Source organism: Juglans regia, chromosome 8 (genome assembly GCF_001411555.2).
Source record: "Juglans regia cultivar Chandler chromosome 8, Walnut 2.0, whole genome shotgun sequence".
Taxonomy (NCBI): Eukaryota; Viridiplantae; Streptophyta; class Magnoliopsida; order Fagales; family Juglandaceae; genus Juglans; species Juglans regia.
Genome location: NC_049908.1, coordinates 5341522 through 5364878, shown reverse-complemented (window position 1 = coordinate 5364878; position 23357 = coordinate 5341522). Strand labels below are relative to the sequence as shown.

Here is a 23357-nt window from a genome sequence, read left to right as displayed (position 1 = left end):
ATTCTCAATTTATATTTTTATTTCACCATCATGTTAAACCAGAGAGGAATAGAGATTCTCTAGAGTTATCGACCGGGTTAAAATGAGAGATTTATAAAGTAGATCCCATAAAATTTTAATGTAAAATTTATTGATTAAAAAAAGAATGTAAAATTTAGTTAAACAATTATAAATATAGTAAATTAAATTAAACTTAAAATTCAATCTAAGGGCTCGTTTGTTTTCAGAGATGAGATGAGATGAGATGAGTTGAGATTAAAGTTAAAAAGTTGAATAAAATATTGTTAGAATATATTTTTTAATATTATTGTTGTTTTGGGATTTGAAAAAGTTGAATTGTTTATTTTATTTTATGTGGGAATTTGAGAAAGTTGTAATGATGAGGTGAGATGAGATGAGATGTTTTTGAAAAACAAACAAGACCTAAAACTCTACAAAATTCCAAAGATTCAAACCCAAATTAGAGAATCAGGAGTGTCCAATTTACAAAACAAGAGCCCAACAGGTTGCCCATCCTAAAAAAAAAAAAAAAAAAAAGCCCAACAAGCTTAATCCTGATAATTTATGCCCGGAAAAGAACGGGTCTGCGTGGTGACCAGACCCGAAACGGTGGCGGTTAACAATGAGCCCAGTCACGGTGGCATCCCATGTGAATCTTCGCACTTCGCCAGGGATAGTTTTGGAAAATGATTAATAGGAAGAATACGATAGGCTCCAAGATTTTACACCGTATTTCTTACCTCTCTAGTTTCGCCAATCCCCCAGCTCCCTCTCTTCTGCTACCCCCTTAAACCCTAGCACCACCCGAAAGGTCGAGTCTGAGAGATCTAAGCCTTTTCATTCGACAGGCGCCCGTTAAAAACCTTCTGCATACTGTATCTCCTCCTCTGCCCTTGCTGGGAATCGTAAGCTCACTTTTGTTTTCTCTTTCCTTTTCTTATCTCGCATATATCTGTACAGGGAATTTGTTCCATTTGTTTGGTTGATGAGAAAATAGAGGTAAAATATTCGCAAGATCAATTGAAACTAGATGCGTTGGCCGTTGTGTATGTATACTAACAAAACCAAATAACATTTGAGAAATTGTGACTGGTTTCCTTGTTCCGACACAATGTAATAATTATAGACCTTCCATGTTGGGATTAATCATCTTTTCCAATTGGTATGAATTCGTATTATTCCTATTATTTGAAATAAGCACATCCAGACAGATAAATCTTTAACTTTTATTTGTTTTAAAAAAATTTATATATGTTGTTCTGTAGTAGTTTATGTGACACCAGTCATAAAGTTATCCTGGAGGCCTTGAACCGATTAAACTGAATAATCTGGAGCGTAATGGCTTGATTGCTAGGGAAGACAAGAAAATATGGCTTTCAATTCAATGGAGTAGAGAGTTCTATTCTTAGACCGTCAGTTATAAGCATTCATCATTTGTTTGATAAGTAAGTTTCATATCAACAAGTGATAGGTGCAGACTTGTTTTAATTGCTTCTACACAGTTGTTAAGTCAATCATTTGGCTAGATAACTTGACTACTAAAGACCAGATGGATGCGCATTGATACTATTGGCATTTGATTGGATGTTATTGCTCATGACTTATTAATTTTGCAGCTGCTTGAAGAGGCGTGCATATGAGCTGAGATGGCTGGTAATTCTCAGTCCTCTGGTTCACAGGTAGCAAACTTCTAACTTTTGGCATTAGAACTCAAAGTATGACCATAATTCATCCAAATTGTGTGCATGTTATAATCATAGTTTGATGGCATGGTTATCCATGATTCATGAATATGCTCATCATTTAAGATATATGAGTTTATTTAAATCTCAAACAAGTTAACCGTGGCAAAGTTTTCATTGGAAAAGTCCAATTGTGGTCCTTTTCACTGAGTATCAAAGTTTTAAATACTGTACCGGAGGCCGTACCGGTCAAGGAACTGGAACGGAATATTTCCGTACCGGTACCGTTTCGCGTACCGTTTCGGAATAATATTTCGTAAATTATATATATACAAACATTAACTGTATTCCAAAATAACAACAAAATAAGCCATAAACTCTATACTTCTCAATACAAGTTTTAAGTTTTAAGTTACAACTAACATAAGTTCTTAAGTTTTGAGTTACAACAAACATCATATAAAAAAAAAAGTTACAACAAACATACTTTTTCCAAAATAGCCCCTAGATGTTTACTGAAATTGCAAAAATACCATCCAAACAGGCTGCAGAATGTGTACCGGGCAAAATATTTGTTTTGGCCATTATTTGGGACGGTACAAAACAGAGCTATTACCTGTACCAGACTAGTGGCCGGTACGGCGTATACCGGTCGTACCGGCCAGTACGGTACGATATCAAAAACACTGCTGAGTATCTAGGTTTCACAGTCAACTTTATTAGTCTTCCCCAGATTATGAAAATTCTAGTTCCTGCTTGATCAAGATTTACCTTTTTCTCTTCAAATGAAATTAGTTCGAATGTGAACATGATGCTTTCTATTTTTTCATTGTATTGTGGTCAGCTGAATTTTTTATTTTTTATCTGCTCAATTATTTAATTATTTTCAAATGAATATTTGCTCTAAGAAAATCTGTTTTACTTTGTACTTGTAATTTATTTAGTATTTTATGGATAAAATAAGATTTTATTTGATCATGTAAATAGGCAAAGTGCAAATACACAGGAATTTATTTCAAGGCAACTGATTTTTTTATTATTTATTATTTTCCTTCCTGGATCTCTCTCTGGGTTAGCCCCTTCAGCATCCTGCAGTTGGATCCTTAGGTCCTCAAAGTTTTGGTTCATCATTATCTATGCAGGTAATTTATTTTCTGGTCTATCTTTAATGACTTCTATTGTCCTGTTTTTTTATAAGAGTTTGAACTTAATGTCTTATGGAAAATTGTTTCCACTATAGTTTCGGTCAGTTGTTCCAACGCATCAAGGACAGCAATTCGGTCCGTCTGCATCCCAGCAGTTTCGGCCTTTAGGACAGGGTTTTCCTTCAAATCCTGGGATGCCTGCTGGTCAAAACCAGCCATATCAGTTCTCTCAGCCGATTCAGCAGTTACATTCAAGGCCAAATCAGCCTGGTCATGCTACGCCGCCATCACAGGCTGTGCAAATGCCATATGTTCAGACAAACAGGCCACTTGCATCCGTCCCGCTGCAGTCTCAGCAAAGTGCCCCCCCTTTAACCAATCATATGCCTGGCTTAGCTGGATCGGGTATGCCTATCTCTTCGTCATATATGGTAAGCTCTAACCACCAATATTTTTCTGCTCTAGGCATATTGCTTATTTTTTCCCCTACCTTTTGTACTCATATACATTCCTCTGCATTCTTCAGTTTGCACCATCTTCTTTTGGCCAGCCACAAAATAGTATCAACACATTGCCCCAATTCCAGCCAATGTCTCAAATGCATGCACCGGCTGTACCCGTTGCAGGGCAACCTTGGATGTCCTCTGTAAATCAGAGTGTAGCACCTGTCACAGCAGTTCAGCAGGCTGGGCAACATCCCTCAGTTAGTTCTTCTACAGATTCTGTAAGTTTCTTTTTTGCTTTTACTTTTTGGTTCATTCTTATAATTTAATATACAAAATTGCCAGGGTCACAGATTTTCTTCATGTTTTCCTTATATTATTCCTTTTAAATACTTTTATGACGTCTTGCTTTTTTATATTCTAGAAAAAAATTTCTTAAGATATCTTAAATATTAATGTCATATCAATTTGGAGGTGGCATTTCTTTTTATTAAATCCTTGTTTTCAAATGTCTTGTTGGCATCCGCACGGTAAATCTAACTTTCATTTTCATCTAAGGCTCTCTATTTTAATCAGATCCTGTGTCAGTCCTCATGCATTTATTTATTGCTTCTCTTTTGTGAAACCTGAAAAGTTAATAGTAATGTTTTGGAATTTCAGGCAGTAAATACTCCTAGCTCCAGTCAGCAGTTATCTTCTGATTGGCAAGAGCATACATCTGGTGATGGGAGAAGGTAGTATCTTGTTATAGCTGCAGGTCTTATCGAATTATTTAAACTTTTGACCCAATTTTTGTCTTAAAAGTTCAACAATTGGACTTTTTTTAATCCTTGAAATGGTTGATGACATTCTGTCTTTTTATTGGTCGTTTCTCTTACTGATTAATACATTTTGTCAGATATTATTACAACAAGAGAACAAAACAATCTGTTTGGGAGAAGCCGGCAGAATTGATGACCCCTGTTGAGGTGATTCTCATTACTGATTGGTTGTTATTGCTGTATTCACTCTGTCTTCTCCTGTTACCTGTTATACATTTGATTGAAATGTTCAGGAATACTCATAAACGATGCTCTCTTTATAGATGTTGACAATTGTAGCCAGATTAATCATATTTGTTTATGCGAGTTATCCTTTTATTTGCATCTGCTTCCACTGGTTTGTAGATGTCATGGCAAATTTGGAGAAATTTAACGAGTGCTCTATATGCTCACTATGAAGGCGGCGTTTTACTTTCTCAAGGCAGGCAATGATTTTGTTATTTACGTATTGTTTATCATGTAGGATGATTTTAATCCATAGTGTTGTTGGATGTGTTTGACCAATGTCAAAAGTAATTGTTTCCTTCCTATCACTTTTTCCTTGATTCTCCTTGTGTCATAGGATTAGGGATGTACTTTATATCTATTATTTTCGATATTTACTTCATGTCCTCGCTATTATGGCAATAATTTTTAGCTATTTCTGCTCCATAGCTAGGTGTTTTCTCTTGTATACATCCAGTGTACTTAGCCATGCCTATTGATGTTAATAAATTTTTACTTATAAAAAAAAAGATGGCAATAGTTTTTAGAGTTATTTTCTTATATTTCTTAAATTGCTTTATGAATTTCTTGTATCTATCTCTAGTTCCTAATTAGGTGCATTCTCTTGTATACTACCCGTGTACTTGGGCTATGCCTATTTCTGTATTAATAAAATCTTCCTTATCAAAAACTATTTGTTAAATTGCTTTTTTCTCCCTCATCACACAATTCTTTTTTAGATAACTCTGGTTACGTGTCTGTTGCCCCACAAATTGCAGTATGTTCCACCCATGATTATGTGATATGGAAACACTCATTTATCCATATTATGTTCAAATATCTGATTTGTTTCGCTATATTGATCATTTCTAATTTTGTAACATCATTTTTGCATATTTTCATTTGTTTTTGGCTTCTTTGGTGTCTAGTTTTAAAAGGTTGGTTGTGCAAGTACAGTAGGTGCTATTGATTTTGGACGTATGTGATGTGGGGTCAATGGTACTTGCTGTAACAATGTTTTAATTGTCTGTGGATTTATATGTAATCAAAACATATATTGAAGAGCACAAAGGCTTAGCTCAAGCACATGTGATGTATACAAGAATTTTTTTATATTAAAAACAGAAAGAGATACAAGAAAATATGAAAACTTAGCCATGAAATCTATAGCAGCGGCCCAAGGAAACGAGGTATTGAAGAAAAATGTTTTAAGCTCATTTATCGCCTTCTCTCGGTCTTCAAACTATAATTTCTTTCCCTCCAAACTCACCACATTTGGTACACAAGAGCCATCTACAATTCAAGGGCAACCATATAACCCTCTCTAGTTTGCAAAGAGGTCTACTATCCTTCTAAACATAACCTAGGCCGACCTTAATCTACCAAAGGCAACAGTCTACAAGGCTCTGGCAACCATACTGTGGAGTAAAATGTGGTCTATATATATCCTGCACTATCTACTCATACAACAATCAGCCACAATGTCAATGACGTTTCCTTAGATTCTCGTGGTGAGGATCTTCCCTAAGGAGGCTGTCCAAGCACAAGAGGCTTCTCTTATGGGTGCTCTAGTCAGCTAAATACTCTTCCAAGGAAAAGAGGTCCTACCCTGAGTTATGAGGACCTGAGAGAATGACTGGACAATAAACTTCCCTTTCTTGGAGTTTTTACTATTTGGGCTTTGTAGGTTTCATTATGATGGAGTTGCATGTTGTTTGTGTCCTACGCATGCAAATTGATGTGGCTCATTTTTTTTCCCCATAGAGAGGTAGAGGATGCTATCAAAGTGTAGAACCTAATGGTTATTGAGCAGTGTTGTGAATTTCGTACCGTACTAGCTGGTACGGCCGAAATTTGTCGTACCAGCCGTCTGGCCGGTAAAGGTACTATATATGTTTTGTACCGGCCAAAATACCGGCCGGTACGGCTGGTACTGGACGTACCGGCCTCAATTTCGGCCAATGTTTTTTTTTTCATTTTTTCAAACTACAAGCTTATTTTTTAATCCCCAATTCAGACTAGACTATTTATAATTTATATATATATATATTTATATATAATTTATTTATATATAGACTATTATTTTGGAATATAATTTTTATATATAATTTATTTATATATCGACTATCCCGAAATGTTATCCTGAAATGCTATTCCGAAACGGTACCGGTACCGAAATATTTCGTTCCAGTGCCTTGACCGGTACAGCGTCCGGTACGGTATTCAAAACATTGTTATTGAGGGTAAAACTTACTTATGTTGTTGCAGCATGCCCCCATTTTTGGAAATACAACTTTCACAATATACACCTTTCATGCTCTGTAATTTTTTTGCATGGTTTAGAAGATCGTTGCGTGACTAATACATATAGATACTACATGAAATATGGGCATGCTACGATGCATATTTTCCTTTTAATATTTAACTTACTTGCATTTTGGAGGCTATCTCGTATACTTAACTAACAGAAAAATGATACCGTCCATTGATTCCTATTGCAATATAGGACATGATTTCTGCATATCAACTTGCCCTTGTATTGTCAATTTCCAGATGAAGATGCTGCTATTTTGCCCAAAATATGTTTTGGATTGTGCAGAAATGGTGCTATTTATGGAAATTCTCTAGTTTCTCCTATTTGGTTCATTTTTGTGAGCATAAAACCATATAAGTTGCAGGTGATTCTACTTATAGTAGTAAAAGGTCTTACAGTAACCAATAGTTCCTTCCATCCTTTGTAGCATATCTTTCTCTAGATCATAGTATATTTACTATTTTCATTTTGTTTCTCCTTTTCTAAGACCTGAAGTCATCATAAATGGTCTTGGTTCTATTTATAGCACATTAGTTATCGGAGCTTATTCCCTCAACAACTTATTTTCCCCATCTTCATAGATATCACACATTTGTGTTTGATAGTTCACAATCTTGTTCAAATATTTAATAGGTTCTTTTTTACCACATTCTTGCTAGATGAAAACATTTTTGGTGTTGATGCCTTTATGATTCTCTCTTCTAGCATAGTGCTGTCATCTAGGGACTGCTTTAGCAATCTTTTTGGTTGTGTAGTGTTATAGGCCTCCTTATTATCATTAAAAAGAGTTTTTTGATAGGTTATTATAATTAAAATAGGTGCAGACTTCTTGTTATGAGGGTGCAAAATATGTTGTGAAACTTATTTTTTATTTATTTTTTATTCTGCATGTTTGCAAACTCTGCCTACTTGCCATGTGTTGGCTGGAGTATAGTGTGACATCAAAATTGACATTTATTATGTATATGTGAAATTTAAGATGAAGCTTATGACACTAATAGGAACTAGAGGGAGTTTTGAGCTGATGGCTTCATCAAATCTGATGATGATCCGCTCAACAGTGATGGGTGCTATATTAGGGCTTTCGAAGGAATATATTTTGGATATGGATGCACTCATTTGACATACATTCATTGTACATATAGCTTGAATGATGAGTCTGGTAGTTTGTGAACTTAAGAGGACAGTGCATTGGAAGGTATTCTGGTAGTTTGTGAGTCTATAAATGGAGTGGTGAGGGGCAGGTGCACTGCTGAGGGGTTAGAACCCACTCTTCTGAACTCTTTTCATCCTAGGGTCTTAAGTTGGGTAATCCAAAAAGCCATGGAAATCAAACATATTGTTGGGATTACATGCATGGGTTTTGATGATGAATTTTTGGCATTACTCACAGCTGTTGAAGCTGCAAATACACCAACTAGAGCTAGTCCCTCACAGGCCTTGGGCAAAAAAAGAGATAGAGAACTTAAGAGGCTTATGTGGGATATGAATGATGAGGGAGGAGAGCGAAGTTCTTCTCGGGGGCGTGGGAAGGGAAGGGCATCGATGGTTTTGTTATGAAGCCAAAAATTCTATCTTGGAATGTAAGGGGGTTGAATGAGCAGGCCAAGCAACTAGTAATCAGAAATTTACTCCGACAATGGCAGGGTGATATCATTTGCTTGCAAGAGACCAAACTAGAATTAATTACAAGGCAAATAATTTGTAGTTTGTGGAGAGGGCATCATGTTGGATGGTCGTATCTACCTTCCAAAGGTGCCTCTGGTGGTGTTCTTATCATGTTCGATAAAAGAGTGGTGGAAAGAGTAAAGGAATGTGTGGGTGAATTCACTGTAGCATGCTCCTTTGTAAATGTAGAAGATGGGTTTCGTTGGGATTTTGCAGGTGTATACGGTCCTAATGTTGACTCAAAAAGAAGCTTATTGTGGGAAGAGTTGGCTGGAATCATTAGTTGGTGGGATGTACCAAGTTGTATACGTGGAGACTTCAACGTATCTTGCTTCCCAAGTGAACGATCAGGTACATCCCACATAACTCCAGCTATGAGGGAATTCTCTGATTTTATTTTAGAATAGGAGCTTATGGATATTCCACTAACGGGAGGCTTATATACTTGGTCCAATACTCAAGATCTCCCTTCTTGGTCGAGAATCGATAGATTTTTGTTAGAATGAGAATCACACTTTCCAGATATAATTCAAAGACACTTACCGAGAGTTTGTTCTGACCATTTCCCTATCTTTTTGGATTGTGGAGGCATCCAAGGAGGTAGAAGGTATTTCAAATTTGAAAATATGTGGCTTAAATCTGACGGTTTTGTAGACAGGGTCAGGCAATGGTGGTCTTCGTATGAGTTCCAAGGATCTCCAAGCTACATTCTGGCAAGGAAACTAAAAGCTCTGAAATATGATTTGAAGTTATGGGATGAACAAGTGTTTGGCGATATTGTATCACAACGACGTTCCCTTATGGAGGAGTTACAGGGTCTAGAGGGAGAGGAGGAGGCAAGAATTCTTAATGAAGCTGAAAAAGTTCGCAAGAGACAGGTAGTTACAGATCTTGAACGAGTGTTACTAATGGAAGAGACCTCTTGGAGACAGAAATCCAGGGCTTTATGGCTTAAGGAGGGGGATAGATGTACAAAGTTCTTTCATAGGGTGGCTAATTCGCGTCCGAAGGTCAATGCTATAGATACTTTGATGGTTGATGGTGTAGTATTCTCGGATCAACCAAGTATTGAGGAGCACTTGGTATAGTATTATGAACATCTTCTATCCAAACAACAATCTTGGAGACCGTTAGCAGATGGGTTGACGTTCTCAGTCTTGGACCAACAGTGTGCAGGGTGGATGGAGAGGCCTTTTGAAGAAGAAGAAGTATGCAAAGTTGTCCGTGGTATGACTAGTGATAATGCCCCGGTCCTGATGGTTTTACTATGGGTTTCTTTCAAACCTGTTGGGAGGTGATTAAGGGAGATCTTATGCGAGTTTTTCGAGAGTTCCATTATTATGCAAGTTTTGAAAGAAGCCTCAATGCCACCTTCTTAGCACTCATAGCAAAAAAGGTGGGGTCAGTGGATGTTCGTGATTATCGTCCTATTAGCCTTGTGACAGGGGTCTACAAGATTCTCTCCAAAATACTAGCAAATCGACTGAGTACGGTGATGGGAAAGTTAATTTCAAAGCCACAAAACGCATTTGTTAAGGGTAGACAAATTCTAGAGTCGGTTCTAATTGCAAATGAAGTTTTGGATGGACGCCTCAAATCTCGGGAACCTGGGTTAATTTGCAAATTAGATATGGAAAAAACCTATGATCATGTTAATTGGAAATTTCTGCTTTATTTACTTGCAAGATGCGGTTTTGGAGAGAGGTGGCTGAAATGGATAGAGTTTTGTATCTCAACAGTACGATTCTCTATTTTGGTGAATGGTTCTCCAGCGAGCTTCTTTGACTCCTCTCGTGGGTTGAAACAAGGAGATCCGCTATCTCCATTACTATTCCTATTTGTCATGGAAGCCCTCAGTAAGATGATTGTAGGGCTTGAGGAAGGTGGTTTTCTCCACGGTTTCTTGGTGGGGAATGGTAATTTCGACTCTCTTGATATTTCTCATTTGTTGTTTGCTGATGATACTCTTATATTTTGTGGAGCAAATATTGGAAATATCCAATCTCTGAGGGCCCTATTTCTTTGCTTCGAAGTGGTTTCGGGTTTGAAAGTTAATCTGTCAAAGTCTGAGATGGTGCCGGTGGGGAATGTTCCTGATGTGGCAGCTCTAGCCTCCCTTTTGGGATGTAAGGTATCCTCTTTACCCCTTCAGTATCTTGGATTACCACTGGGTGCCTCCTTCAAATCAAAGTAGATTTGGAATCCTGTGGTTGAAAAGGTGGAGCGTAGGCTGGCATCTTGGAAGAGGTTGTATTTATCCAAAGGTGGCAGGCTTACATTGATCAAAAGTACTCTTTCTAACCTTCCCACCTACTTTTTGTCTCTTTTCCCATTCCCAGTAAAGATTGTCAACCGTATTGAGAAGTTACAACGTGATTTCTTGTGGAGTGGTTTGGGGGACGAGTTCAAGTTTCATCTGGTCAATTGGAACACGGTATGCACTCTAGTCTCTGGGGGTGGATTGGGTATTCATAACTTGATTAAATTCAATCAAACTTTATTGGGTAAATGGTTGTGGCGGTACCAACAAGAAAGGGGGGCTTTATGGAAGTCAGTCATTGATGCACAGGTTGGGAAAGCATAGAGTGGTTGGTGCTCGAAAGAGGTACGTGGTCCATATGGGGTAGGGTTGTGGAAAAACATTAGGAAGGGGTGGGAGACTTTCAGGAGATATACACATACTGGGGTGGGCGATGGCTCTCGCGTAAGATTTTGGTATGATAGATGGTGTGGTGAACGTTGTCTTAAAGACACTTTTCCCACCATTTTTGAGTTAGCACGAGTAAAGGATGCAGCGATAGCGGACATTTTGGCTTTTTCTAATGGCTCCCCTCAATGGAATGTGGACTTCATTAGGGCAGCCCATGATTGGGAGATGGAGGTTATTTCGGACTTCTATGCGGTTTTGTATTCAGTACGTATGACAGAGGGTATGATGGATAGGATGTTTTGGAGCCCTTCCAAAAAAGGTAGATTCACGGTCCATTCATTTCACATAGTTTTATCGAATCAGGGAAGGCTCTCATTCCCATGGAAGAGCATATGGCAGACCAAAGCTCCTTCAAAAGTAGCTTTTTTTGTTTGGACAGTAGCTTTGGACAAAATTCTCACCACGAATAATCTAAGGAAACGACGATTAATGGTATTAGACTGGTGTTATATGTGCAAGAAAGATGGAGAATCTGTTGATCATTTGTTTCTACATTGTGAGGTGGCTAGGACCCTGTGGACTGATTTTTTTACAGGACTTGGTTTATCATGGGTTATGCCCCGTAGATTGGTGGATTTTCTATCATGCTGGAGAGGCCTTCGTGGAAACACACAAGTTGCAGCAATATGGAAAATGGTCCCTATATGTATGTGTTGGTGTATTTGGCGGGAGCAAAATGATAGAAGTTTCGAAAACCAAGAGAGAACAATGGAGGAGCTTAAACGTGTTTTCTTTAAAACTTTGTTTTCTTGGGTGGGGGCTATTGTTTGTAATGGACTCAATGTTCATGACTTTCTTCTTACGGTTGTACAGTTATAGATAGGTATTTCATGTATACTTCCTGTCTACTTGGGCTTTGCCTATTATTATGAATAAAACTTCTTGATTACTTATAAAAAAAACACATATAGCTTGAAGTTGTTGCGAGGAACATGGAATATTTTTTTTTTCTCACAAGTTTATCTGTTCGAGTTATTATTGTAAAGAGGCTCTATGGAATTCTCTGCTTGTTTAATGGAATATGGGGTTCTCTTTATGTTAGTTAGGCAAACTAGTTGAGGAACCATGGTTCCATAACTATTTTATCATGGGCAAGTGAGTCAGTTGGAATTATCTTGTGCACTTGGGGTTTTTAACGATTACTTTTTTGCCTATTTATTTTATTTTATTTTGTGAAAAAACTTCAGCTTTCTTTCTTGAATCAATTTCACCTTGCTCACGTAATTAACATTGTCATTGGAACAGAAGGCTGATGCATCGACTGTTTGGAAGGAATATACTTCTCCAGAGGGAAGAAAGTGCGTTTTACCTTCCTTTTTCATTTGCTACATTATTTTATAGTATAATTATCGTTGGGGTCCTTTTTAATTCATCATTTACTGTTTAATGTTTGATGTATAATTGTTTTGAGCTATAATTGGCGTGGCTTTTGCAGGTATTATTATAATAAGGTTACAAAGGAATCTAAATGGACAATCCCCGAGGAACTGAAGGTTTATCATAAGTTTTTTATTATATTAATATTTTTTGGGGTTGATTTTAGCATGGTTTTAATTATGAGATGCTTGCTTCTAGTTGGCTCGTGAACAGGCGGAAAAATCAGCTAGCCAGGGATCACAATCAGAAACAAGTGTGAGTTCTCATGCTCCAGATGCTGCCGCTGTATCGGTTGAAACATCTGTGGCAACTGTCTCAGTTGTCTCCTCAACTACTTTGACATTAGCTGGGGTGGCTTTGAGCCCAGTTCCTGTGACACCTGTTGTTACAGATTCGAATCCTTCTCCTGTGGCGATTTCTGGACCATCAGTCGTTTCTGGTGCACAGCCTGTTCTATCAACAAGTGCAGCTGGTTTTCAACATCAGGCGCTAGCTCCTCCTCCACCTTCCGCTGTTTCAGCAAGTACTGGAGTTCCTGCTGCTTCAACAAATGCCAATTCATCATCGATGTATGGACTTATTTTAGTGCTTTAAATTTTGTCTGTATTATTTTTTAAAAAATTATTTCTCTATTGATTTGGAAAGATGGGGTTGGCTTGAACACTTATTCCTTTCAATTATTGCAGGAGCCACTTTGAAACCACAGCATCTCAAGAATTTCCAGGATCTATAGATGGAGCTTCTGCACAGGATATTGAGGTATGTTTTTATTTTCATGTTTTCTGCTATGCCTACAAGGTATGTTTTTATTTTTCAGCATATGTTTCTGGAAGGCTTTGATTGGGTTAGTAATTTTGATCATGTCCAAGGTTTTCCTTCATGCTGGTTGCATAGTTTGGAGAAAAGCACATCTTTTGCTTTTTCTAGAAAGTATTTATCTAAAATGAGTTCAAGACAAAATTTATCTAGCCCGGGTAATTGTTCAAAACCAGGTGGCTCTTGGTCAGCCCATTTACAAAACACATTTTTCCTCTTGTCAGGAGTATGCTCAAGAACAAATACTCTTTTATCTTTTTTGATGACATGTTTCTGTGGTCTTCCTGGCAGGAAGCGAAAAAAGGAATGACAGTTGCTGGCAAAGTTAATGTCACTGCTTTAGAGGAGAAAACTCTCGATGATGAACCTTTGTTATATGCCAGTAAGCTGGTATTGACCTATACTTTTGCTTCTTGAATTGATAATTGAGACTGAATCCATGGTGTGATTATCATCGTCATGATTCTCAACACCCATATCTTTCTTCTTTGTTGACTTATTTGCACGTGCTTTTGTATATAGGAGGCTAAAAATGCATTCAAAGCTCTGCTGGAATCTGTTAACGTGCAGTCTGATTGGACTTGGGAACAGGTAGATTGGCTTTAACTTTCCTTTTGACCATTTCAACTCATAGGGGTTGGTTCAATTGGTAAGAGCCTTGGTCTTGGTGGTATGCTCCCTCCAGGTCCATGGTTTTAACCTTTGGGTGCAAACAATCCCAGGTGCCTTGGGAATAGTTGGAACTTTTTTCCGGACACCCAGTGCTAATAAAAAAAAAAAAAAAAAACTTCCCTTTTGACTATTTCTCATCTCTTTCTAAGTGCTTCTCAACGGTGTTGACTTTTAACATCAGGCAATGAAAGAGATAATTAATGACAAAAGATATGGGGCTCTGAAAACACTTGGTGAGCGGAAGCAAGCATTTAATGAGGTAAGTAGAATGTGCAACTTATGCAAATGGCTTTACTGGATTTTTTTATTATACAGAATTGTTTCTGATTTCACCTGGACTTTAGTGATTCAATCTTTACTTGCCTTTTAATTTGCAATATTACACTATTTTTCATCTTAGTGTGACACAAATTGGTCTGTTATTTTCAGTACTTGGGTCAAAGGAAGAAACTGGAAGCTGAGGAGAGGCGCATGAGGCAGATAAAAGCTCGGGAAGAATTCACAAAGATGTTAGAAGTATGTTGTGTGAAGTTCACAATGTTTTTTTCACCATTCGTTTGTATATAGCTGCTTGATATGATACTTCTTTCCCCTCCCTGACTAACATGTATGTTTTGGGGGTGTATTGTCTTTCCAGGAGTCCAAGGAACTCACATCATCCACCAGATGGAGGTTCTTGCCTCATCCTGTACTACTAGCTTTTTTGACTTTATGTATTGCCTATATGTACTGTAGTTTGTTTTTTGTTATTTTTTAACTCTTAGTTTGCAAGAAAAATCTTTAAGATCTTATTTTTTCCCTCATTAGCAAAGCTGTTAGTATGTTTGAAAATGATGAACGATTCAAGGCTGTTGAACGAACTAGAGACCGGGAGGATCTTTTTGAAAGCTACATGGTGGAACTTGAGAGGAAGGTAATAAAAGGCTACTTCATTTCGTAATTGTCCTTATTCTGTTGGATTTCTGAATCTATTTCTTTTCAATATGCTTAATAGGTAATGAATACATGCAAACTCCTAATTCAATATGCTTACTTAAAATAAGGCAAAATGATGGGCTTAATTTTAGCTGTTTTCGTAAATCCCATTGTTGTTTGAAGCTTTTGTTCTATCTTTGGGTAGAAAACTTTTAGACTTGGGTTTTTTTGAGTTTTTTAAAAGTGGTGGGACTCATGGAATATATATTTAGATCGAGAAAATGTTTGAGATTTATTTTTATTTGGGTTTGAGAAAGTGGCGTGAAAGCCTGTATATATGTAGTAAACAGGATAAATGCAATATGCCCTTTTGCTTTGAAATCCTGATATCATTTGACGGTTTTAGTGACATCATGACAAGTTTTGGGCCAGAAATCCTTTTAGGTCACGATCTCCTCCAGTTAGACAACATCTTCCGCAGAGGGAGGCTGGTCGAGGATGAGTTTTGAGGCCCTGAGCTACACCAATAACTTGATTCATCTTAGGCCTTGGCCCAAAAAAATGGTCCATGGCTTTCTATGAATTACATGATCATTGTAATCTCGACATTACAGGCTATAGCTTCTTGTTACCATAAACGTATGACATCGTGGCCTACTAACCTACACGTAGGAAGCAAAACTATATTACTAGCAATAGCATCCTCAGCAGAGAGGTTATGTGCGCGGCAGTGTTTTGGGGTGGGCAAAACAGGAATTGTAAGGCATGAAAATTGAATGAGGCAAACATTGCATGTGCATCAATAAGATATGTTAAGTTTTTTCCAAATCATTGGTAATGGATATACCATGAACTTGTTTCTTGATGCACACTCTTAGGCTGCGTTTGGAGGTTGAACTGAGTTGAGATTAAAGTTGAATAAAATATTGTTAGAATATTTGTTTTTAATATTATTATTATTTTAGGATTTGAAAAAGTTGAATTGGTTATTATATTTTGTGTTGGAATTTGTGAAAGTTGTAATGATTAGATAAGATGAGTTGAGATACGTTTGAGATCCAAACTGGCCCTTAAGGTTGTGGTATTGTTAACTGGTTAGGTCTTATCGTGCTTAGGGACGATAAAGAACTAAAATTTTACCAACTGCTTTTTTTTTTTTCAAATATTTAAATCTTAAATTTATTAGGAGAAATATTTTTTATTCCAAAAAATATGAAACAAGACATTAAAAGGTTGTGGGTAGAATATTCATATTTGCTGGGTGTATGGGTTAAGAAAGATACTGAAGATAAACTTGCTATCTGTGCTGTCATGAAGAAATGGTTGACTACCTTGGCTTGCTCAGTTGCTAGCTTAGTCTTGCATTTTCTCTTTCATTCCCTTGTCATGTGGATAGCTGAAGAGTGTTGTATGTCCCAAAGCACACTGTATTTCTGTTTATGTCTCTATTCTTGAATGCAGGAAAAGGAAAAGGCTGCAGAGGAGCATAGGTGGAATGTAGCAGAATACAGGAAATTTCTGGAATCTTGCAATCTCATCAAGGTATGCCATAAAAATATGGCATATGCAAAAAATTTGCGTAGATTCTTCATTCTTCAGGCATTATTTGTTTCTTATTATAGGCACATACCCAATGGAGAAAAGTTCAAGATCGCTTAGAAGATGATGAAAGATGTTCCCGTCTTGAAAAACTGGACCGTTTACTCATTTTCCAGGTATTTTGCCTCATCTATGCTAGATGATGTCTTCTTGATTTATATGCTGACATAGGTTATGGTAGGACTATATACGTGACCTGGAGAAGGAGGAGGAAGAGCAAAAGAAAATACAGAAGGTAGGATCCCATATTTCTGGCCGTGAGATCATAATTTATTGATTTTTTCTGGTATATTTATCAGAAAATCTTGTTCTGATATATGTTGTCATTTTCATATGCATCCACATATAAGGAGCAATTGAGGCGCACTGAGCGGAAGAATCGTGATGAGCTTCGCAAGCTGATGGAAGGACATGCTGCTGCTGGCATTCTCACGGCTAAAACTCACTGGCGTGATTATTGCTTAAAGGTGATCTGCCTGGTTCCGTTCTTTGTGAAATAACTGTAAATAAGAGTTGGTTAAATAAGAGAATTTGATTTAATAGGAATTGCTTCTGGATAAGTATTTTGTTTTGTATCTATCCTCTGTAGATTAAGGATTTGCCTCAATATCAAGCGGTTGCATCAAATGTTTCTGGTTCCACACCGAAGGATTTATTTGAGGACATCGCTGAAGAATTAGAGAAACAAGTAAGTTCTCATATTTAGTTTTTGAATGCTTATTGTTTATTTGTGGACGTCGCTGTAGAAAATTGTAAAATTGAAATATTCAGGGAGAGTGTAACCTCATTTTGTTCCCGTCAAGAATCTCAAATAAACTCTTTTAGGTTATCATCACCATGTCTCAAAACTAAAGGAGGCTGGCTGCTCACCAAAAACAGGACTTTCTTGTGTTAAGAAGTGACTTAACTTGCTAAACTTCCTCTGTATGTGGGTAATTCTATTTTATGTCGTTTAGTTGTTTCTTAAAACGTATTTATTCTCAGAACGTGTCAAAAGGAGTGCAACTCAAGTACACATGCAATTAGGATACCCAGATTAAACAGAAAAGGAAGTTATCATACCTGGTTTGTGCTTTATCATCAAAGCAACAGGTTCAAAACCACAATAAATTCCTTTTTACATTCTTTTTTTTAGTAACACTTTGTGGCCACAAAAAAACTTATGACGTTGATTTTAAGGTATTAAACGTCTGACCAAATTGTTCGTGCCTTTGTTTCTATCTTGTTGTTCTGATCTGCCTGAACAAGATGATTTCTTTGGTGTTATAACTTGGATTGAGCTTTGTGTGTATTGTCATTATTAGTACTGTTCTGGTCTTGATCACATCTTCAGGAATTAGTTATTCATGCTTCATGTTGCGTTGTTGATAATTTTTAGTTTATTATTTACTTGATAATGTTTTTAGCTGCTAGCTGCTCCTCAAAGCTTCAGTGTTTATTGAAATAATTGCTTGATTTAAAAAGAGAATTCATATAATATACGGGATATCTGAAACATATTCTTACAAAAATGAAAAGGAAATCTACTTGATCCCTTGTATTTGTTGCTTATTAGCTTCCTTAACATTTGGTGTTGTATTTTCTGTTTTGCCTGAGGTAACTGTGAGCTGCAATGCTTATTGTTGAATATGTCTAACATCATTTATTTGCATATGGACAGTATCATGATGACAAAACACGTATCAAGGATGCAATGAAGTTGGGAAAGGTAGGACGTCAAAAACTTTTTATTGTATCTTCTCAGGGTATATTTTGATTTCAATTGTATATTTTTTATTTTTGCAGTTTACCTTGTTATCAACATGGACATTTGACGACTTTAAGGCAGCTATTCTTGAAGATGTTGGCTCCCCACTTATATCTGATATCAACTTAAAGGTTTGTTAACAAAAGAAAAAAAATATTTCCTATTAATATCTGTTCCTTCTGATGTTTACGATGTCTGAGAAGATCATAATATGCAGTCATATGGTCAGTATAAATGTATGGTTCAATAGAACTAATTTGTCTTTTAATGGGAGAATATTAAATGGAACAAATTCGCATCTAGAGGAGGCTTTCAAGTTCCCTGAAAATGTTTTCTTTCTTGACTTCGAATTATTTCTCCAGATGGACATTGTTCCCGTGGCAAAGTTTTTATTTTTCATTTCTTCGTATCTAACCAAAAGCTAGCTATGCCTGCTTTTAATTGGAAGAGTCCAATTTCTGTCAAAAAGTTAGTCTCTTGACTTTTTTTCTTCTGATAAGCAAATCCTCTAGTCAAAGCTTAAAGGATGTGGATATCTTTTCCCTCCATGAGTAATGCTAGGTACAAGCCCTAAATAGACAAGCCCCACACATGCTCTTTGTAGAAAAGAATAAACTTTTTTAACTTTTGTTTCATGATATACTAATATATGTGCTGACCCCAGGCAAAGATAAGCAATTATATCTTTTTGATAAGTCGCAAGTGATCTTTTATTTAAAAACAAAAATAATATTAAAAGGAGCACATGCAATTTTTTGCTATGCATGTTTGTCTATTGCCTACTTCAAATATTGAACAACCCATTTCCAAGCCCCACCCCAAAAGTAATGGTCTGCTTGGATGAATGGTATTTTTTTTTTCTATAATGGTTCTAATGGTTCTTGTTGTAGCTGATGAATTTTTTTCACCGTGTACTATAAATGGGACTTCCATTTGAGAATTCTGTAATTAGTTGGTTGGTAATTGTTTTATTGTTTAGATTCTTGCTATATGATACGGATATGTGATATGCCAATTCTATAAAATCTAAGATATGATATCATGGGCTACATAAATTAGATAATTTATAAAATTGTTTAAAATGTATAAATGCTACTTCTTTGTTTATACTGAAACCAGTTTTGACGATAAATTAACAAAAGAACGTGTCCTTGATTAGTGATCCATGTTCTAAATTCATAAAATTTGGATTCCAAAATATTTAAATTTACCATATTATGGATAAACAGCAGTGGAAAGTGGGTAACCATATATCTGCCCTGTGCATGTTGAAACCCCATTGTTTTTACCTGAAAGAATTTTCTCCCCAAATGTATCCATGTTGTATGAATCATTATAGACTAGGGGTGTAATTGGTCTGGTCTGGCACAGGGTCACGGACCGAAATTTTCAGTCTACATTTTTTCCAGACCGGACCGTCGGTCCATATGAGCTAGGAACATTTTTTTCCTCTTTTCTTTTTTTGATACATAAATTAATCCAAAAAATTAATTAAATTAGTAAAATCAAAATTAAGTGAGCTATTTAATGTGGATTATGTAACTAACTCATTTAAAAAATAATTAATTATATTTATGATGTTAATAGTTACTTACTCAGTACTTTAGTAGAATATTTATCTACTTATAATAATATATTATCATATGATTTATCGTATGATATATTAGTTAGTTGATAATATACATTATTTTACATTTTATATGGTCAATGGTGATAGATTAGAGAAAATTACATAATTAACTTATGCAAATACTATATAAAATAATATATTATATATATAAAATATTTTAAAAAATTATATGTAAGTGATTCGGTCATGTCCGGTCCAAAAAAACCACACCCTGGGACTGGACCGAATTTTGGAGACACCATGGACCGAGACCGAGTAGGGGTGAATTATGTCCGGTCCGGTCTAGACCGAACCATTCAGTCCGATCAGTTTTTCTGGTCCGGACCGAAAAATTTTCACCCCTACAAATGATGTCATATCAGGTTTAAAAAATGGATTTATCTTTGATGCATATCTTATACACGTCTTTATCAAGTATTATCAAATATGAGTATGGTGGTTATTTGAAGTATCTGTGCTTTCTAGAATTTTACCACATGAGATAATAAGTTTTTGAAGCCAATATCAACAGATTTACTGTGTCATACTGTTTAAAAAAAAAAATCCACAGCTGCTTCCCTGTCAAGCTTTTATTTTTATTTTTTGTGTACTGATAGTTATTACAATGATTTGTCCTCTCCCATAATCTCCCTTCATTTTAAGGAACTGATGAATATGTCGCTTGGTTACTGCTTAAGAACTAACTTGTACTATATTTCTTCATGGCAATGGATGCAATGCTGTCATTTAGAATCTGTTGTTTATTTGTGTAGACTTGATCTTAAGTGCTTCACATGAGGCCTTTATTACTGCTGTTTCACTAATTGATGCTCTGTTATAAGCAACATTGAGTCCATTCCCAGTAAGAGTGGCCGGGGTGTAGAGGCTTTTGTATTGTACAGTTAAATTTGCCCAAGAAACCTTGCTAGTGGTATCTTTTCAAGCTGAATCCTCTTTGGCATCTTTTTGATAGTTAACATGCATGGTATGTAGTCTGTGCATGAAATTGCATGAAATTTGAAGTTTGTGTTTGAGGAGTTATTGGAGAGAGCCAAGGAGAAGGTGGAGAAGGAAGCTAGAAAGCGTCAACGTCTTGCAGATGACTTCACTAAGCTATTGTACACTTTCAAGGTACGGTGAGACTCATTGAATGGGAATTGATAGTTCCACTTTGCATTGCTAGGCTAAGTATATTGCCTTGGCTATCCCATCTAAGTTCTGATTGCTGTGCAACTTTATAGGAAATCACTGCATCTTGTAATTGGGAGGATTGCAAACCACTCTTTGAAGAGAGCGAAGAATATAGGTATCACAACCCCCCCTTTCTCTGGAACATGTTTTTCAGTTAGTGGATAATGTTATTGTTATGCTAGTATATTTAGTCTTCAGTTTTTTTTTTTTTTTTTCTTCTTTAAACTTCCTTTGACCGCCCCTTCTTCAGATCAATTGGGGAGGAGAGCCTTAGGAGGGAGATTTTTGAGGAATACATTGGACAACTACAGGAAAAGGTTAAAGAGAAGGAGCGCAAACGTGAAGAGGAGAAGGTATGCAAGTCTTGTGTACATGCCTAGGTCGTCGGTGTAATTCTATCTGTTTACTGGATGTGGCTGTTCAGATTACTATGTCCATGCACACAAGCCATCTACATCCATTTGGAATGAATTTTTTTGGAACAAAATTGAAATCTCTTGTAGATCTTTAGTTTTTTTCATTCTTTACGATATGTCATGTATTTGAAAAAGGGAACTGAAACACCAAGTTACATTGAGCAGAGATGCTACAAAGCATTACCTGTTGCAACTGAATATATGACCTTGCTTTTTAACATTTTGAAATTGTTAATTAGTGACCGTCTCTTTCTAGTGCCTAATCTGAGAAACTGATTGTTGGGGTTTGTTACAAAAAAATATATATATATATATATCATGATGTGCATGCAAGTCTTTTGGTGGGTTTTTTTTTATTTTTTTTCATGAATGATTTCTTTCTTCCATCTCTTTTTATAAAAATTCTGCATCAATGTTTGTGTAAGATTCATTATGCTTTTATAGATAAGTAAAATGACATTAAAATTGTAAAGGTTGAGCACCATTTTACTTCTTTACTCTTAAGAAGCTGATTGTGAATCTGATTGTATGTGCTGCATCCTTGGGCATTTTGTTAGAACTTCACCTTGCAAATTGATACTCCTTGAAAAACATGTAGTTATTCAGTGATTTTGAAGCACTTATACGGAGGTTCTAATTCTTTGCAGGCCAAAAAGGAGAAGGAGAGAGAGGAGAAAGAGAAGCGGAAGGAGAAAGAAAGAAAGGAGAAAGATAGGGAACGTGAAAGAGAAAAGGGAAAGGAACGATCTAAGAAGGATGAAACAGATGGTGAAAATGCAGATGTGATTGACAGTCATAGCTATAAAGAGGATAAGAAAAGAGAAAAAGACAGGGATCGGAAACACCGGAAGAGGCATCAAACTGCCACGGATGACGTAAGTTCTGACAAGGATGAGAAAGAAGAGTCTAAGAAATCGCGTAGGCATGGCAGTGACCGCAAAAAATCAAGAAAGGTAAGTGGATTTTAATTTTTAATAATTTTTAGAAAGCATTTATAAATAAGGGTTTTTACTATTCCTTGTGTTCCTTGGCAGCACGCATACTCACCTGAATCAGACAGTGAAAACAGACATAAAAGACATAAGAGAGAGCACCGGGATGGTTCTCGTAGAAACAGTGGATACGAGGAACTTGAAGATGGCGAGCTTGGTGAGGATGGTGAAATCCAATAAGGCAGTGCCTGATATCTTTGTTTCATTCGAAGAGTGCTAAAATTGACTTTCTCATGGTTTATTATGTAATCTGCAAGCACTTTCTGATAGTTATGAATGAAAATAGGGCTAAGCATGCTTCAGCGACAAGCTGTAAAATGCAAATGAAGACGACGTCGATATCTCGGTTGGATGGTGGATGAAGTCTGTCAAGCAACTTATCCTGGAATTTTTTTAGTTAAAAACGATCCTGTGGACTTTATGAGAGGAATTTGACTGCATGTGCCGCTTTTGTACAAAAATGTTTATGGGGTTATTTATATTCATTCTCAATTAGAAGGAAAAAAAAAAAAAATTGCAGTGCGGCCTTGCAATTCAAATAACGATCATGAAAAACTCAAGGATCATGAAACACCAAGGGTGGTAATTTGTATTCGTTAGTAGGGCTGTACAAAAACTGATGGACCAGCCGAAACCAGAAAAGAACCAGTCCGTGGCTGTATAAAAGTAAGGAAACTGACGCTGGCCGGTTCGATTTCAATTTGTACCAAACCCAAACCACTAAACCTGTTGATTATATATATTATTTTATATGTATAAAAAAACGATGCTGTTTCATAATTACGAGTTTTATGAAAAAAAAAAAATTAGATAAACAGTGTCGTTTGGATAAAAAGCTAGATGACACTGTTTCATTCTGGGATTACTAACCCCTCCTTTGTCTTCTCTCTAGTTTTCTCCTAGTTCGCTTCTTTCCGCTAACGGCACAGTCCGACATTCCCCTCCTTCACAAGGACACTGACGAACCACATTGATTCATGCCGAGATCAAGATTATCGGTTTTCTCTCCCCTAATCGGTTGATTTTAAGCCTCTCC

The 23357-nt window shown here is 36.5% G+C and overlaps 1 protein-coding gene across 4 annotated transcripts; it reads left to right on the top strand.

Moving 5' to 3' along the window:
• The first annotated feature begins 733 nt into the window (after positions 1-733).
• LOC109001117 (pre-mRNA-processing protein 40A-like) lies at positions 734-22916 on the top strand. 4 transcript variants are annotated; one of them, XM_018978259.2, is made up of 30 exons: positions 740-905; positions 1266-1445; positions 1617-1679; positions 2759-2824; positions 2923-3258; positions 3354-3551; positions 3931-4004; positions 4169-4238; positions 12233-12285; positions 12423-12480; positions 12563-12933; positions 13051-13123; positions 13472-13570; positions 13703-13771; positions 14034-14111; positions 14282-14368; positions 14490-14524; positions 14660-14765; positions 16229-16309; positions 16390-16482; positions 16548-16601; positions 16717-16833; positions 16956-17054; positions 18027-18074; positions 18152-18244; positions 20746-20853; positions 20964-21028; positions 21164-21266; positions 21977-22282; positions 22364-22916. In XM_018978259.2, the coding sequence occupies exons 3-30, from the start codon at positions 1647-1649 to the stop codon at positions 22499-22501; spliced, it is 3111 nt and encodes a 1036-aa protein (XP_018833804.1). In that variant the 5' UTR covers positions 740-905; positions 1266-1445; positions 1617-1646; the 3' UTR covers positions 22502-22916. The 4 variants fall into 4 exon arrangements, with proteins under 4 accessions (XP_018833803.1, XP_018833804.1, XP_018833805.1 ...); XM_018978258.2 differs by lacking the exon at positions 1266-1445 and having other exon boundaries at positions 734-905; XM_018978260.2 differs by lacking the exon at positions 1266-1445 and having other exon boundaries at positions 12236-12285.
• Positions 22917-23357: the final 441 nt, after the last annotated feature.